General features: G+C 39.2%; 4 protein-coding genes and 1 long non-coding RNA gene across 10 annotated transcripts; 3 read left to right on the top strand and 2 right to left on the bottom strand.

Moving 5' to 3' along the window:
• The first annotated feature begins 442 nt into the window (after window positions 1–442).
• On the top strand, window positions 443–1,617 carry Rps13 (ribosomal protein S13). The gene is made up of 3 exons (XM_070664780.1): window positions 443–566; window positions 970–1,097; window positions 1,259–1,617. The coding sequence occupies exons 1-3, from the start codon at window positions 544–546 to the stop codon at window positions 1,561–1,563; spliced, it is 456 nt and encodes a 151-aa protein (XP_070520881.1). The 5' UTR covers window positions 443–543; the 3' UTR covers window positions 1,564–1,617.
• Window positions 1,410–9,702, bottom strand: LOC139107303 (uncharacterized). The gene is made up of 2 exons (XR_011546493.1): window positions 9,561–9,702; window positions 1,410–5,845 (listed from the first exon to the last, which is right to left on the bottom strand). It is a non-coding gene; the product is annotated as an uncharacterized lncRNA (long non-coding RNA).
• Exp (expansion) lies at window positions 1,788–10,959 on the top strand. 5 transcript variants are annotated; one of them, XR_011546491.1, is made up of 10 exons: window positions 1,788–1,922; window positions 2,122–2,214; window positions 8,575–8,704; window positions 8,799–8,956; window positions 9,066–9,297; window positions 9,504–9,702; window positions 9,803–10,041; window positions 10,134–10,230; window positions 10,324–10,633; window positions 10,757–10,846. XR_011546491.1 is itself a non-coding variant. In XM_070664762.1 (10 exons), the coding sequence occupies exons 2-10, from the start codon at window positions 2,126–2,128 to the stop codon at window positions 10,826–10,828; spliced, it is 1,440 nt and encodes a 479-aa protein (XP_070520863.1). In that variant the 5' UTR covers window positions 1,788–1,922; window positions 2,122–2,125; the 3' UTR covers window positions 10,829–10,959. The 5 variants fall into 5 exon arrangements, 4 of the variants coding, with proteins under 4 accessions (XP_070520863.1, XP_070520860.1, XP_070520864.1 ...); XM_070664762.1 differs by having other exon boundaries at window positions 10,324–10,560; window positions 10,770–10,959; XM_070664759.1 differs by having other exon boundaries at window positions 10,324–10,560; window positions 10,757–10,959.
• Window positions 10,960–12,455: 1,496 nt separating this feature from the next.
• On the top strand, window positions 12,456–14,856 carry LOC139107289 (probable peptidoglycan muropeptide transporter SLC46). 2 transcript variants are annotated; one of them, XM_070664758.1, is made up of 6 exons: window positions 12,456–12,577; window positions 12,642–12,902; window positions 13,163–13,512; window positions 13,641–13,914; window positions 13,992–14,174; window positions 14,283–14,856. In XM_070664758.1, exons 1-6 carry the CDS (start codon window positions 12,487–12,489, stop codon window positions 14,519–14,521), a joined length of 1,398 nt encoding a protein of 465 aa, XP_070520859.1. In that variant the 5' UTR covers window positions 12,456–12,486; the 3' UTR covers window positions 14,522–14,856. The 2 variants fall into 2 exon arrangements, with proteins under 2 accessions (XP_070520859.1, XP_070520858.1); XM_070664757.1 differs by having other exon boundaries at window positions 13,992–14,856.
• Window positions 14,799–15,854, bottom strand: Sptr (Sepiapterin reductase). Its single transcript, XM_070664777.1, has 3 exons — window positions 15,617–15,854; window positions 15,229–15,533; window positions 14,799–15,161 (listed from the first exon to the last, which is right to left on the bottom strand). The coding sequence occupies exons 1-3, from the start codon at window positions 15,852–15,854 to the stop codon at window positions 14,919–14,921; spliced, it is 786 nt and encodes a 261-aa protein (XP_070520878.1). The 3' UTR covers window positions 14,799–14,918.
• Between the last annotated feature and the right edge of the window lie 5 nt (window positions 15,855–15,859).

Below are 15,859 nucleotides of genomic sequence, written 5' to 3'. Positions count from 1 at the left end.
TTCCGGCCTCCGTGTGCGACGAACGACGGGACGTCGGTGAATTATTGCTCGAGCTCGGGAGCCGCTGCGGCGCCGAGCGTCGAACGTCGAAACGTATTTATAAAGAATTGCTGGTCTTCGCGAGCGGACGGACAGCGATCGAACGCTGACGCGGGTAACGTTAATACGAGAAATGTCGGGCGTAGTACTTTCGGCCGGCCGGAAATGAAAGCGGTCGAATAATTTAAACGTACGACCGCGAGTTTCCTCGCGACTTTGACGGAGGAAATACGGACTGTGGCACACAAAAATCGCTTTTCTTTTAGAAGAAGTTACCTTTTTAGCGTCAGAAGCCGGCAGGAAGCGCAAAACTGGCGAGTCAACGTGAGTTTTGATTGGCTTCTACCTTTTCGTTATGAACGCCGATATGTAAACGGGTCTTTAAGGAACCTCTAGCTTTTCTCTTGCTCCACGGAGGACGCCGTCGTCGTTCGCAGTGTCCTCACATTCCTTTCATTTTGATTCTTCGCGAACGTCGCTTCTGTTAGAAGAAAATCCGTCAAAATGGGTCGTATGCACTCACATGGGTAACGTAGAAATGTTTCTATTATTTTATGCATACGATTTCGCGCTCGCTGCGATACTTGGACTTTCTATGCCATCGAGATTCAGATTATTATGATGTCCCGATAACATGCCCAGCAACCATGTGCCTGCGGCACACTGCCCGTTTTTATAACTCGAGTGGCTAATTATTTTGGATATATCAAGTGTATGGTATAATAATTAAGCACCATGCTCACGTTGTCATTAAATATTTCGATGCAAATGTGAATTTTTTTTGTTCCGAATAAACCACTTTCGATACATAACCTACGCGAATACGTGTATGCACGTATATGTTTGTGTAATGGATGTAGTATATTTTTATCTTGTATTTTGTAATTTATTAATTAAGTCGTGAGCTAATAATAATAATTTTTTTTTTAGAAAGGGTATATCCCAATCGGCGCTTCCCTATCGACGAAGTGTACCCACTTGGTTAAAACTGACGCCAGAAGATTGTAAAGAACTCATTTACAAACTTGCAAAGAAAGGACATACACCATCTCAAATTGGTAATTTTTATAAAAATCTAGAAATTTTACATTAAATGTTAATTTAATAAAAAAAAATCGGTATATATCAACAAGCAAATTAATTTTTTTTTTTTTTTTTTTTTTTTTTACTGCTAAAATAGTTAAAGAAATTATGTATAATGTATGTATGATTTTTTTAGGTGTTATACTTCGTGACTCTCATGGTGTGGCGCAAGTACGCTTCCGTACAGGAAATAAAATTTTGCGCATTGTGAAAAGCATGGGTCTAGCTCCTGATCTACCAGAAGATCTATACTATCTGATTAAAAAGGCCGTCGCTGTTCGCAAGCATCTCGAGCGAAATCGTAAGGATAAAGACAGTAAATTTCGTTTGATTCTCGTAGAGTCGAGAATTCATAGGCTGGCTCGTTATTATAAAGCCAAAGGAGCTCTGCCGCCAAATTGGAAATACGAGAGTTCAACGGCCAGTGCTCTCGTGGCTTGATTTCGTTTATTGTATTTACATGCTATACTTTAATAAACTATGAAGAAATACTAATTTTATTTTGTAATACTCTACATTATTAACATCAAATTGCATTCAAGTGCAATCTGAGGTTTATACTTGTACGATGGATATGAACTTCGTGTATGTTAATGTCTATGTCTAATTTTATTTCTGTTTTTTAATAGAGATAAAAAACAAAAGTAAAGGCACATTTACGTCTGAACAGAAAAGTAGAAAGCAGAGAGGCGGTAGTCAATAAGAATTAACGTTTATAGTGGCAGTAAAGGTTTTTAAATACAACTTTAATTTCGACTCGACCCGGAACCAGCGTTTAAGTCAAAATCTTTTATTACTCGGTAAATATCCTATAATTTTTATTTGCCTTTAACTCCGTAGATTTGACTATATTTTTTAAATGAATGTCCCTGAAAGCCACTAGTAAAAATTAATTAAGTTGATTATTAATTAAATGTTTTAACTATTTGAACTTTTTCTTTCTAATTATTTATAATTTACACCTGATCATTTACCTTATATGTTAATGGACATTTTTAGCTCTATGCAAACAATGCATTGTAAAAATGAAGAAGTGCCTGGTATCCTGAACGTGCTAGACAAAACATCTAATGGAATATCCACGGAATATAGGTAATGTGGAACTACGGATTTTTAGTACCCGACCATTGAACGTCTAATGAATGTGTTTATCGGAAGTTCCAAATCTCCGTGAAAAGGATTTAATGAACGTTCATTAGAGATTTTCTATGTGGGACGCGGTAATACACGAACGAGGAAGGGAGCAAGGCTGAAGAGTCGGTGGAGCTCCTTGAAAGAAAAAGAAAAAAAAAAAGAAGACCACGGAGTAAAAGAAACGAATCGGAAGATTACTCGGCTTCTTCTGTTCCTTCGCGGATTATCACGTCCGGCATGTCTCGTATGCGAAATCGAACTCGCCCGAGTACAATCAAAGAACAAGGAGAAAACTTGTTCGAGACTTTCTTTTCGCTGAAAGCATGTTTATGCGTTATTTCGCTCCGATCATCTACGTAATCTACGCGTGCTCTTTTCCTCCCTGATCGCTAAATCGTCAACCGCCGCCTCGGGCCCCGCCATGAAGTTTCCGCCGACAACGACGAGAAGAAGAGGGACAAGGAGGGACGAGGAGGCGAGGTCGAGACAGAGGATGCCGAGGGACAGTTCAGTGGCCCTCCTTTTTCCCCCCTTTCCCCACCTCGTACCCCTTTCGCGCCGCGCCGCGCCTTGCGGCAAAGGCCACCAGCTCCTTGTCCTATTTTTGACGTCATCGTCGGTGAAGGTAGACGAGCGAGTAAGAGGGTGGTGCGCGGGCATGCGCGAACGCTTGTTCTCCAACATGGTGAACGTCCTGGAACTCCTGAGCGACTCTCACTCGTGGTCCCGCAGCACTCGGCAGTGCCGAGCTCACGAGCTGCCGAGAGTGCCGAGAGTACCGAGACGCAAAGGCGATAGCGACGGAACGGTGAACCGAGTGAACGGCGGTGCGCGGGCACGGCCGAATAAAGGCGCGCGCCTTACTTAACGAGACACTCGGCGCGTTCTCTCCTTTCTCTCCCCGCTCGCGCGTTTATTTCGCGCACGCTCACTCGATCGTGCGACTGCCGAGTCGCGATCGTCGTGAGAACTCTCGCGCCCGTCCTTTTGCCGATGACAGCACCCGCTGGCTGTGTCGCCGAGTAGGTTCGAACGACCGACAGGATTATTGGCTTGAACCATCGGGGAAAAGACGCGCCGTCGCGTCGCGTTCGCGTCGCGGGCTAGGGTGACCACCGTCGATTATGGACAGAGGAGAGCGCGATAACGAGCAGCGCGAGTGTCTATTCGCAACGAGGAACAATCTGTAAACCATATTGTAGACTGTGAACCATATTGGAGAACGGCGGAAGTGGTCGTAGGGCGACGTGTTCGCCAGCCGCTGACATTTTAGAGGTACGTAAAGAAACTCCGTTGGATTCGGTCGCGTTATTCGACTAATACGGGCAACTTCTATACATTGAAAACCGTTCACGGCGAGAAATGAGAAGATTTTGTCGCGTGACCACGGTCGCGGCGTAGAACAGGAAGACCGATGCTCTCCCGACGGGATTAAAATATATTTTTAAATATTACGCGTGCAATTTTTTTTTTTTTTAATAATACGTTTTTTTTTTTTTAACATATGTGAACGGAATCCGTCGCGTTATCCGTTTGAGCGCGACATTTGCCTGTGCGCGATACGTTCTCGCTGGAAGGCACAGGAAAGGAGAACGATCGAGCGAGCGACGTGAAAGTGAATTCTGCTCGCGCGCCGTCGCTTTGCCCGAGCGACGATGCGATTCGCCAAGTCAATTCTGCGAACAAAGTCGCGAAGCCTTCTCGCGACGCCGTCCAGGTTCTAGCAACCAGCTTGGTGTCACTTGCACTTTTTTTTTTTTTATCTTTACGCGTTATGCGAGCACCGACATTCGGCTGGAAGTAAGTAGGCTGTTGCGAGAGCGCGGGAGGTCCAGTCGCGCAATTCGTTACGAGCTCCATACGAGCTCGCGGGGAAAGTCAGCCCCGCCAGACTTTTTCACAAACGCGAGCGGGAATTTCTGCCTGGCCGCTTGCACGTGTCGCGTCGTTATCGTTATTATCGTAACTTTATCTTCTTCGGCCGCGCCAGCGCGAAACTAGCCCGGGGTGCGCTGCACGAATTTGCAAGAGTTCAGAAGCACGGATGAAAAGAGAATGCATTAGTACAGCCTTCAATATGGCGTTTGGGATAGATTGGAACGAGTTGCTCGATTCTTCCGATGATACTTTAATTTAGCGTATACTTATGTTAAAAAATAAAAAAGAAGTATCATTTAAATTTATCGCGTGCCGCTCTGCTTTTGCATCTACTGTGCTAGTTCAAAACCGGTGCCAGCGAACTATCGCGCTGATTCTGATTGCTCTACTAAAAAAAATATATAATAAAATAACACGTAATTACCGTCGAAAAGTATTTTAGTACGCTCGCGCCGACAGATATCCGGAGGGTAATTCCCGAGGGAAATACGCAAGCGAAACCTTGCTTCCCTTTCTCAGATAAATAACAATTGACGTTGGAAACGCGTTTTTTTTTTTTCTACAGATGACGAAACGCGACGGCTTGTTTAGCTCATACGACGCGTGTCCGTAAACACGTAATTAAAGCCAATTAGTTGATGCGCAGCTAATTCCCCAATCTCCACTTCCAACTTTCTCGTCAAAGATAGACACGGCGAGTTAGGTCGAGGAATGCGTTTTCAATGTTTCGGTAAGACGTTTATACGGAAGATCCGGTCCTTGGGGAATCCCGCGGCGGGCGCTTCGTAAAAATGCAAGGGGGAGGAGAGCGAAACCGGTATAATTTTGCCGAGTTGACTCAAAGTTTCGATACTGATAATTGTAGCGTCCCGGCGTTCGTCCCGCGGCCGCGGGATATATCCGTCGCGGGTTAAAAATGCGTCATGTGAAAATCGAATCGGGGTCAGAGATAATTAACTCATCGGGGACTGTCGGAAGTGAATCCTTGCCGACGTCGCGTCACATCTCGAGACACGCTCGGTTCGCGATTGCACCGCATCGGCCGATGATTGCGAGATTGACTTTCGCGCAAGCGGCAGGCATAATCGTGAAAGCCACGAGCGGTTCGCAAGCTGCGCTCGCTCACTCGTTTCCGCGGCGAAGTGGATTCCTCGCTTTCTATGAAACCAACAGCCGAATGCCGAGGAGTACGTTTGTTCGAAACGTGTTCGGTGGAAATGCGTTTCACGCTCGACGTATTCCGCGATCGTTCGACGTTTATCCCGTCGGCGGTGCACGGTGAATCGTATCCAACAATTTCTTTTTCTCGTTCTGCTCCGGCTGGCTATATAGGCCAAGGAAAGAGCGCGGCGAACGTGTTCGACGTCGATTCGGAGTGGCCGCTCGTTTCCATCGAATTCAGATTCGACGTAAAAACGCGTTGAAAAGTTGCTTTAGTAGCCACCTCGACTAGAGGTGAATTCGAAAGTTTCGAAAATCTGACTGATAAGAGTACTCACTCATATGGGCTAGTCCTGCAATTGGCAAAGAATTAGATAAAGCTCACAATCGGTAATCTATACGCAATTCCGTTGTACTTCGTTTATTTACCGTTCTGCTGTTTCTAAGTCCATACGACTGTGCTTTAACACGTCTTTCCTTCGTCTAGCTTCAATTCACCTTCTCCCACGCAGATATACTTCCGGTCGATAATTAATTTAATATCTCCTCACTAAAACAAACAAATTTAATTTAGTTTCTCAATAACATTTATAAAAATACTCATATGGCTATCATAAAGAAAGGGAAAAAAAAAAACGCGGCACGTAAAGGGTTAAAAAAATGCTGAATAAAAAAAAAAAGAAATCGACGTCCGCTCGTAAGTTGCGCGGATTAATAACGCGCGATAATTGTACCGAGGGATGATCGTCGTGCATTTGCATCGCGCCGCGCGGATCGCGGTAATTGCGATTTACGTATCCCCGCGTCTTCGCCCGAGTCTCACTCTCGTTTTATTGCAGGCCGAGCAATTCGCTTTTGTTGCGGCCTCTACCACGTAGGAGTATTTCGCGGCGGATCTGCGGGGGTTGTCCCCCCGCGAAAGAGTATATGCGTAAAATGCCTGGCCGCTGCCGTGCGGCCGAGTATAACCAGTTTCCCTCCACCGCTTCGAAATCTCGCAGTTGCGCTCGTCGAAGTCACTTGGCGAGTTGACTGGGAAAGAAGGTGAAAGAGAAAGAACGGGAGGTCCGCGTGCGGGAAAGAGCGAGCAAACGTGTACGTGAGTGAAAAGAAATAAGCGGCCTGTAGCAGAATGGATGAAAGGTAGAAGGAGAAACCTGCGAGGCGAGCGAGAGGAAGAAAATACGTGGATAAGAATTAATAACCAGAGAAAATGACGGGAGGTTCAGCGACAACCGAAATAGAGACGCAGAAGGGACAAGGGTAATGGCAAAGCTGTAAATAAAAAATTAAGAAACTTGGTTAAAAGATATAATGATATAAAGAACAGATCGTTGTTTCTAAAAAAAAAAAAAAAAAAAAAAAAAAAATGAAAAGGAATGTTCATATACTTTGATGAGAAGATGTATAAAGATAAGATCGAAAATAGATCGGAAAAAAGGAAAAGAAAGAAGATAGTGAAATTGATAAATAGACAAGTTCCCATATCCGTAGAAATCAACCGTGAAAATTAGAAAATGTACGAAGGCGGTAATCGAAAAAGGAAAAGACTCGAGAAACAAAACAAAAAAAAAAATTGGAGAAATTGATGAGAGAAAGAGGAGGGAGTGATATCTCTTAAAAGACGTACTTATGGATCATATCTGCAACAAGGACAGAGACACTTGATAGAAGGTAAAAAATGCGGAAAATTAAAAAGAAACAAGGAGAAATACTTGTAAAGGACACCATCTACGTGATAAAAAAAAAAAGGCGTGAAGAGACACGAAGAGGAGAGAAACAGCACACGCATGATATGGATTTTGTGCACGCGTCATGCGTATTATTAATACGCGTGTATGTATAATGCATGCGTGTGTTTGTACGCAAAGTATAAAACGTCGCGAATGATAGCGAGCCACACCGGCAATCTTTCGATGAAGGTGGGGACTCGCGCACTGTACTCCAGCTAGACTGCTAGTTGTGTACAACAGCCTTCGCATTCTTCGGAGAAGTGAAAGCAGTTTCAGAGAAATTCTAGTGGCGGCCGGGCGTTCGTTCGTTCGTTCGTTTGTTTGTTCATTAAAAGTAGAGTCGGCCGCCGTGTGACGTTTCTTTCACCTCTCTGCGAGCGCGGCTGAGATCCGCGTAGCATCGCCGCGATCCAGGCCGCGGGGATCTCTCTTTCCTCATCGATGCACGAGATCGAATATCTTACGGGATCGTAATTTTGCCCTAGGGAGATACATACGTGCGTACGTGCGTACGTGGAAAACAGATGGTGAGCCCGGATGAGCAATTCCGTGACTGGATAAGGGCCGCGGTATATAAAAGAATTTGAGCAAATCGTTAAGACTTACGAGTCTTCTTTCGCAACTTATCAGAACGCCATGAAACACGCAGAGTCTAAGCATTCGTGAGGTTTCCTTCTCCCTTCTTTTTTTTTTTTTTTTCGTTAATTTCCATCGCGCGTCTTTCCGATGAGATATCAACCGATCGTCGCCTTGAATTCGCGAACGCGCGAAATTCCATAGGTTTGAGCCAGAGTGATCAGAATTCTAACAGCGCGATGCGACACAATAACGACGACTTTCGGGGATTTAATCTGAAAATCGATACGAACGCGTTGCGTGCTGCAACTATCTAATTGACATTACGGTACCTCGGACCATACGAGTGTCCGTTTCGTTACGCGCTCAGTGTTACGATTAAGTAGCGGTAAAGTATTGATTCATGGGCTGTTGGAAAGCGGCAACTTTCGTGGTACGCTAAACTTGCGTTTGTTTGCGGAAAAATGAGAAAATAAACGCGCGAATAACGAAAGCTAGAGAGGAAGAATTAAAGAGGTTGATCGATCCTTATTAGCTTTCTCAACAATTTTTCTTACACAGTCTTACAATCTAAATCAAGCAGATATTTAATCTAGATGTAATATATTCTCTCGACCCACTCACTGGAATGTTATCAATCTCTTAATTCCGTGCAACTAACAAGTAATAAGTTAATAGCATTAACAACGTAAAATATTCTTTTCTCCGCAAATGAGACATTTATTTCTTTATGCATATTTAAAGAAGTGAGAAGCGATAAAAATTCCGTTTAGCATATGTATTTAATTGACTTTTAAATTTGCTAGCAAATTTCTTTTCAGATTTCTTTTCAAATTCCTCAGTATAGATTACAATAAAGTTCTCTCTCTTTCTCCTCTTTTCTTTTTTTGTAAATAAATATTTCCGGTATTAAAACGTTCGAATATTCTGCACGAATTATACAGTAATGACTTAATTTTTCTGATTTTAGATCAACTACGGAACGCAAAATGGTATCGAGACGAAAGATACTTTCGCGTTCGCGAGATAATCTTGTAGAGTCGCAGTATGAGGAACAAGATGAAGAAGACGTATGGTATAACTTGGATAAATTGTATAAGGTAAACTTTAACTTTTTCTCATTTGTTGAGATACCAAGCAAAGAGTAAATCTTGTGCATGTAAAAATTATCTTGAATTTTTCTTACGTTTGCAGGATCATATACAAGAAGTCTTAGATAAATGGAATCAGATAGATGACGAAATTTGGGCGAAAGTTATCGTCTTTGAAAGAAATAGACGGGTTGCGAAAGCGTATGCCAGGGCGCCTGTTCTTACGATAAACGGATCGAATGATGGATTTGATGGCTTTAGGTATATGTAATTTAATTTTAAAATAATTCTCGCCTTCTCTCGTACATTTTTTTTTGTCAAATCCACGATAAGCAGAACGTTAAGAATTAAAATTGTATGGGTTTCACAGGATAGGACTTTGTGGATTCGACAATCCTATGCGAGACGCGAAAACCGAAGAAGCCAAGCGTCATATAAATCAAGGAGTTAAAATAAAGATGGACGAACAAGGCAACATTCTCATCAAGAGATTATGTAAAAATAATGTATATGTGAAATCGACGAATCAAGAAGACAACGCGATCGGTTCAGAAATTATACGTAATTCACAGGGAGCACTTGAGCATGAAAAACCCGGAAAGGTATGGTTGCATCGTTAATATTTCACGGTTTGTAACTGCTTATGATGGACTTCTTTCGTGAAATATTTGTTGAAAGATGCCGAAATGAAAAAACAACGAGAAAAAGAGAAGGGAGATTTTAATCGCCTGAGAAATAGAGTCGTCAACTGCCTACCTTTTCTAATTAAATAATAACAGCGCTAAACATTATCAATTTTTCATTTCAGTTGTTCGACATGAATAAATTTCAAGCAAATTTGTCGCGAGAAACACGACGGGCTTACCCAGACAGACGGCGATTAGAGATGCAGTGTCTAAGCGCTATTATATTCGTGAGAACAGAAACCGATTTGCTTCAATGTCCTGTATGGGTCCTTATCGTCAACGTAGTAGGACTAGACATGCTCAAGTCAAAGTTGCCACCAGGTATGTTGGAAGAAAGTATCTTCTTAAAAAAATTAAAATAATAAAAAAAAATAATAATCGTTTATTTTATAATTTGCATCGTATATTTTTTTTTCTTTAGTTTTAGCATTGCAGAGGCCGGTTGATATAAAGAATAGACCTAGAATACCAATTCCTGACGAGGATCCTTATAGCGTAGCTGGGGTATCATCGTCCGTGGGACCTAGCGAAATAATGTCAGTTGACAGGGATTCGCGAGAACAAATCTACATGCAGTCTACAAGTTATCATCATCGACGAGGGGAGAGACCGCCAAAATTGCCGCCTAGAGAAAATCTCTACGGCCACAATATTCCTAAGGTAAAATATAAAAGAAACATATCTTAGAAATAGATTTTTTAAAAGCAATGTTAAGTTGAAGTGCAAAGACTACTTGGTATTAATTGTTGCAGCCTGATTATGACGATATAGAAGATGACTATGGCAGGGCGATGAAACACACCATAATGGAAGAGAAACGAAGTAAACACGATGATAGAAAAAAATACGGTGAGCCGCGTTAATGATTAAATTAAATTTATCACACGTTTTAGCGATCAAGTTAAATATTTCCTAATTCATTATTGCATTTTTGTATTTTAGACGACCCGTATTACTGTGGTTTACGAGCACGCGTGCCTAATTTCGTTAAAATGGCAAAAAACGGCCACGCGAAAGGGTTGGGTCTACCCTTACCACGAGGACATCCCAGGACACAACCGACGCCGTCTTACGTGGGTGCCGCTTACCCTAGTAGTCAATCCTCTCAAATATATGGACATTTACCGGCTCATCGACCAGCTATTATGTATCACGCCAGAAGCTTCGAAAGTGGACTCGGTAAGAAGTAACCAATTAGAGAACGATGGTGGATTATGTACTGCAAACGAAATGTACTTTCCGTCGGAAAAAGGTAGAACTTATGGAGCGACAAAAAAAATTTATGTAGCGCTTTGCGATATTCGCACGTAGCTGGTTTTGTATTAAGTTACTTTACAATCGCGTTTATTAGTAATAATTGCTGCTATGCTTTCAGATTCGGACAACAGGAATGAGTCGCCGTATAATCACATATATGGAAGATTACCGATCCCGACGAGAGGTGTAATACCTCCAACCTCGCGTGCTATGTATATTGGAGAGTGGGATTAGATGCAAGAATTATCTCGGCATTTCTACTTGTAAACTTGATTTGTATATTGTTAATATATCACATAAATACTCATATTTTTATGCTAGCATCTGCATTTTTTTATTATTTAATCCTAACACTTTGAAATAAAAATTGCAATTATCAATTTTCTGTTTTGAACAAAAAAAGAAAAAAATTAATAAATGATTTAAATAAATTGTTAAAATTGAGCGATTAAACTGTGATACGAGTTCGTGGCACCTACTGTTTATGAAATATTGCTAAAAAAAAGTAACAAAACTCATAATGCTGCAACGTACCTATATAATTTGTATAACGAAGTAAATAAGTATAAGCATACAATAAAATTCAAAGCAGTCTAACGTTAAACGCCATTATGAACGTCAAGATTCGAGTAATTAAAATAAATCATGCGTACGAAAGTATAATTTTGTACAATACCTTCAGAAGGACCAAGGGAACGTTTCGGAACGTAATCCAAAGTAATCCGTGGCCTCGAAACGATAAAATCCATGATAAAATTACATTCCTCGCTCTTTTTCTCGGAGCACAACCAGTAGAGCACAATTCACGTTGCGCACTTCGTTTCACGCATATCCCTACTCTTCGTCGCCGATTTTAATTTGCTCATTTCCGACCCGGGCAATGCCATCTGACAAGGAACATAAAAACTATTATAGCACGTACCTCATTCCAATTTTACCATCTATAATCAATATCACAAATCATTCCACAAGCGAATGTAATTAACATCATGTTGCATTTTTCGTCTTTAATTAACTAAAACGTTCATTTGCGTAAGTACTTTAGTTGTGTTGAAAGATTTTCGATTCTATTCAGCCAATTTGAAAATATCTCCGTAGCAAGATAGATGGTGGGCGGTAATACATACATCCTTATTCGGTTCAATCAGCTGACTGACTGAAGCTGTAAAACTCACAAATTCTTCTCGCGATCTGCGATCAAAAAAAGTATACGTCGCATCATTGTTCGCTGATGAACTATATGGAAATTATGTGACTCATGTCCTTCATCACTCGTAAGTATATGTATAAATTCGGTAGATATTTTGGTAGATCGCAAATGTATAGTTAGCGATTCAACGCAATTACGTCGCGAACTCTGTTTAATTTATTCTTGTCAACTGAACTGCGGTTGCGTTGTTTTCAAGTGTTTTCCTTTTTTTTTTTCTTTCCGCAGGAAGGCAAAAAATGAACTCTGTACTGATGCGTTATTAACATAGCCAGTTTATCTGAAAAGGATAGGCGAAAGGAAGAAAGAAAATATTTATTATTCATCAGTTGCACACATGAATATACGTATATGTATGATATGTACTCACACACACACGCGCGCGCGCGGACACGTAATTTTCTAACAAAGAAGTTTTACTTATCATGGACATTTGTTTGACAGACATTGAACATATCGTTACTTATCTACAATTTCTAATTACAGCTATCAAGTAATCATATTTCAAGCTCTTAATGAGTGCGTTCGCAAACCGTTTTATCAGTTATTTGTTACATTATTGCACGGTATTGAATCTTTTGTGAATCTCAGTAACTGTATTTATGCTCAGAGAGCGTTTGGCTATCAGATAAGCGTTATAAATGATAATGGACCAAATTACCTCAAAATGGAGACCTTATTTTCTTGTACAACCACCTATAGTACTGCTGCTAGTTGCTATAGCAATGTCAGGTAATAAACTAATAAACTAATCTTTTGTTTAATACAACTTTTCTATGTGCATTTAATGTTGCAGCTACTATCTTGACAGATCTGATAGTATATCGTACATGTACCACAATATTTAAAATAAATCAAACAGAGTGCCTAATTCTTCATAACAATAGCACTAGCGAGGAGGCGCACAAAATTAATTCTAAGGTCCAACCGTATGCAAGCCTAATTGTGATGAGTAAATTTTTCATGGAAAGTGTTTCTCCATCACTCCTTGTATTATTTCTAGGACCATGGAGCGATAAATATGGAAGGAAACCTGTTATACTTTCAGGATATATAAGTAACTATACTTTTATAACAAATGCAGAGGTAGAAAAGAGTCAGTTATTTAGTAAAGTACTGAATAATAATTACCGATATGAACAAATTAATCGATTGAAAAATTCATAGAATAGACAATAAGAATTAATTTAACAAAAATGGTATTATTATCATTAATTTATGGTGCATACTTCGTTATTGTAAAGTTCTCGTAATTATTTGTTCCATTGAAATCGAAAAAAAAAAAGTCAGAAATTTATTTAATATATTTTCCTTTAGGCACGTCTTTAAATTATCTTCTGCTCTCTATAATGGCTAATTGGGATATTGTATGTTGGTATTTGCTGATAGCATACATCCCTGTTGCTTTATTCGGTGGCATAAATGTATTGATGTTAGCCTCAATGTGTTATATTACCGATATAACGAGCGATAACGAACGAGCATGGCATTTAACTTTGTTAAGTGCACTGAAGTCTCTCGGTGTCTTAATCGGATTGCTTTCTGGTCCGGTAATATTTGAAGCATACGGATACACTGCGGTATTCGGTATTGCAGCTGTGCTTTGTACTCTAGCAACGCTACACATATTGTTTTTTGTTCCAGAAACTATACAAAGTCAAACCTCTGTAAGTGTTTGCAAATCACTTATTAAATTAATTTTTCTATAAAAGTAGATGCATGATATAACTAAAAAATTAATAATTTATTGTTTCAAATAAAATATCGTAATTATCGATCTCATTCGTCTTTATAGGGTATTCGCAACATATTTGACTATACGTTAATAAAGGATCTTTTTAATGTGTGTATCAAAAAAAGAGATGGATTCAACAGGTCGTTAGTCTGGAGCTGTATAGCTTGTCTTACGTTGCTCCTGATTGTTTGCGAAGGTAATCTCGCTATTGGATATCTGTTTGTGAGCGCGCGACTTGGCTGGACCGTAGAAAATTACTCTATTTATCTAGCCGTGAGCATTGTCGTGACGATAATTGGAACAATATTTGGCATTAAATTAATGATATATGCAGGTACTGTACTAGTTTTGACAATATAGATAGTTTGTTATTTATTACAATAATTTTATCGAGATATTTGTGTAATGCAGGGTTTCCAGAAACTGTAATTACCATAATATCTATTATATCATCATGTGGTAGTGTCTTGGTAAATGCCTTTACGTGGCAGTCTTGGCATATGTATTTATCGGTGATACTAGGAATGTTCGGTGAGATATCCCGACCAATGATACGTGCTATATTATCTAAAGCGGTTCCTATCAATGATGCAGGTAAAGCTTTTTTTTTATTAATAATCATAAACAAGTTATATAATTCAAAATTGCCAAAAAAATTAACAAAAAAAATATATATATACAAAACACATATTATTTCCACAGGAAAAGTTTTCTCTGTAACCATATTTGTAGAGACATTGTTACCATTTATGGCGGTTTCTTTGTATACTTTTCTCTATTCTCACTACATGCCACCTTTATATCCTTTACCGGTGTGGTTCTTGTCAGCAGTATTTTCAATTATAACTATTGTGATACTGATATATATGCAGATACAAATGAGAAAAAATACAACAGTAGTTTTTGCTCCATTAGTAGAAGATAATGACGCGAGTCATTAATTTCTTTTTAAGAGAAAACTGTATAAAATGTCACAACCTAAATAATTAATTTTTATATACATACTTTAGCAATAATTAGAAAGATACTTTATGTACATATGACTGTACATTCGTAGATTTTATATAGATATACAATTTTATATATATGTACTGTAAATAAGCAGTTCATTTTTATATTTTTCTTCTTATTACAATTTTTAATTAATGACTTAAAAAATTTGTTGAGATTATTATATGATATTACCTTTGTAAAGGACGAAAAAAAAAAACTCCAAGATACGCGTCTTTTCTATAAAATATTTAATATCGAAAACAAATAAAATAATATATATTAATTTGCTGGAAAATTTTATTTTATCCCTCCATGTTTCTTTTTATGCGTAGCGTATTTTTTGCTTTACAATTCGTCATAATAATCCACATGATCGGCCGAATTGTATTTATGTTCTTTTAAGATTTGTACAAGACGATTAACAGTTTGTTCTGCAGTTAATACAGTTTTTTTTTCTCGCATCTCGTTAAATTTCTCTTTAGCTTTCGTATCACTGAGATTTTTACATACCGTTTTAAACATATCCGTATCAACAGGCCCAGGAGAATAACTTAACACATTAACATCGGGATTTTCCAATGCAAAGACCTATACAAAAAAAGTGAATTAATTGGAAAAAAAAAATATACATTTTAACACGCGCGCGTGTACACACCTTGAAATACATTTCTCGTGCCGCTTTTACTGAACAATATTGACCACATCCAATGCCTGCCTGAATAGCATATAAAGATGTGATGTTAATAATTGTCTTTTTAATGGTATTAAACATCTCCATGATTACTGCATTTAATACAGCAGGTACGAAAAAGTTTAAATCATAAAATTCTCTCCAAGTGTTTATGTCCAATATATTATTCACAGCTTGAGAGACATCACCCATGGTACCTACATTGTGCACTACAACTACTCGGTCAAATGCATTGGTAGTTGTTCCTGGCAAAGCTTCCAACATAAGTTCTAGAATATTTTAATAACAATATTGTTTTTTTTCCACAAAGTGTTAAATATACTAAAATTTGAAATTAAGAAGTTTGATTTACCTTTAATAGATTTAGCATCAGTTAACTTACTTAAATCTGCACTAGCAGTGAAAACTTTAACTTTAGAAGGTATATTACTTGCAACTTCTTTCAATGCATCCTTATTTCTTGCTAATAAAAACACATGTGAGCCTTCCTCCAGCAGAGAACTGAATGTTATAGCAATTTGCCTACCAATTCCACGACTTGCTCCTGTTACTAGTAAAAAAACTTTGCCAGATAGAGCTTCAACTGACATGATGT

The sequence above is a fragment of the Cardiocondyla obscurior genome, linkage group LG12 (assembly GCF_019399895.1).
Source record: "Cardiocondyla obscurior isolate alpha-2009 linkage group LG12, Cobs3.1, whole genome shotgun sequence".
Lineage (NCBI taxonomy): Eukaryota > Metazoa > Arthropoda > Insecta > Hymenoptera > Formicidae > Cardiocondyla > Cardiocondyla obscurior.
Note: the sequence above shows the minus strand (reverse complement) of the source record. Positions and strands in the feature narration are given on the sequence as shown.

Coding starts and splice junctions, on each gene's coding strand:
- Rps13 (XM_070664780.1), top strand. CDS start 544: ATGGGTCGTATGCACTCACATGG. Junction 567..969: donor GGTCGTATGCACTCACATGG/GTAACGTAGAAA, acceptor TTTTTTTTTTAG/AAAGGGTATATCCCAATCGG. Junction 1,098..1,258: donor ACATACACCATCTCAAATTG/GTAATTTTTATA, acceptor TGATTTTTTTAG/GTGTTATACTTCGTGACTCT.
- Exp (XM_070664759.1), top strand. CDS start 2,126: ATGCAAACAATGCATTGTAAAAATGAAGAAGTGCCTGGTATCCTGAAC. Junction 8,957..9,065: donor GATGGATTTGATGGCTTTAG/GTATATGTAATT, acceptor TGGGTTTCACAG/GATAGGACTTTGTGGATTCG. Junction 10,231..10,323: donor CGATGATAGAAAAAAATACG/GTGAGCCGCGTT, acceptor TTTGTATTTTAG/ACGACCCGTATTACTGTGGT.
- LOC139107289 (XM_070664757.1), top strand. CDS start 12,487: ATGATAATGGACCAAATTACCTCAAAATGGAGACCTTATTTTCTTGTA. Junction 13,513..13,640: donor CTATACAAAGTCAAACCTCT/GTAAGTGTTTGC, acceptor TCGTCTTTATAG/GGTATTCGCAACATATTTGA. Junction 13,915..13,991: donor TAAATTAATGATATATGCAG/GTACTGTACTAG, acceptor TGTGTAATGCAG/GGTTTCCAGAAACTGTAATT.
- Sptr (XM_070664777.1), bottom strand. CDS start 15,854: ATGTCAGTTGAAGCTCTATCTGGCAAAGTTTTTTTACTAGTAACAGGA. Junction 15,534..15,616: donor TGATGCTAAATCTATTAAAG/GTAAATCAAACT, acceptor AAAATATTCTAG/AACTTATGTTGGAAGCTTTG. Junction 15,162..15,228: donor CACGAGAAATGTATTTCAAG/GTGTGTACACGC, acceptor TTTTTTGTATAG/GTCTTTGCATTGGAAAATCC.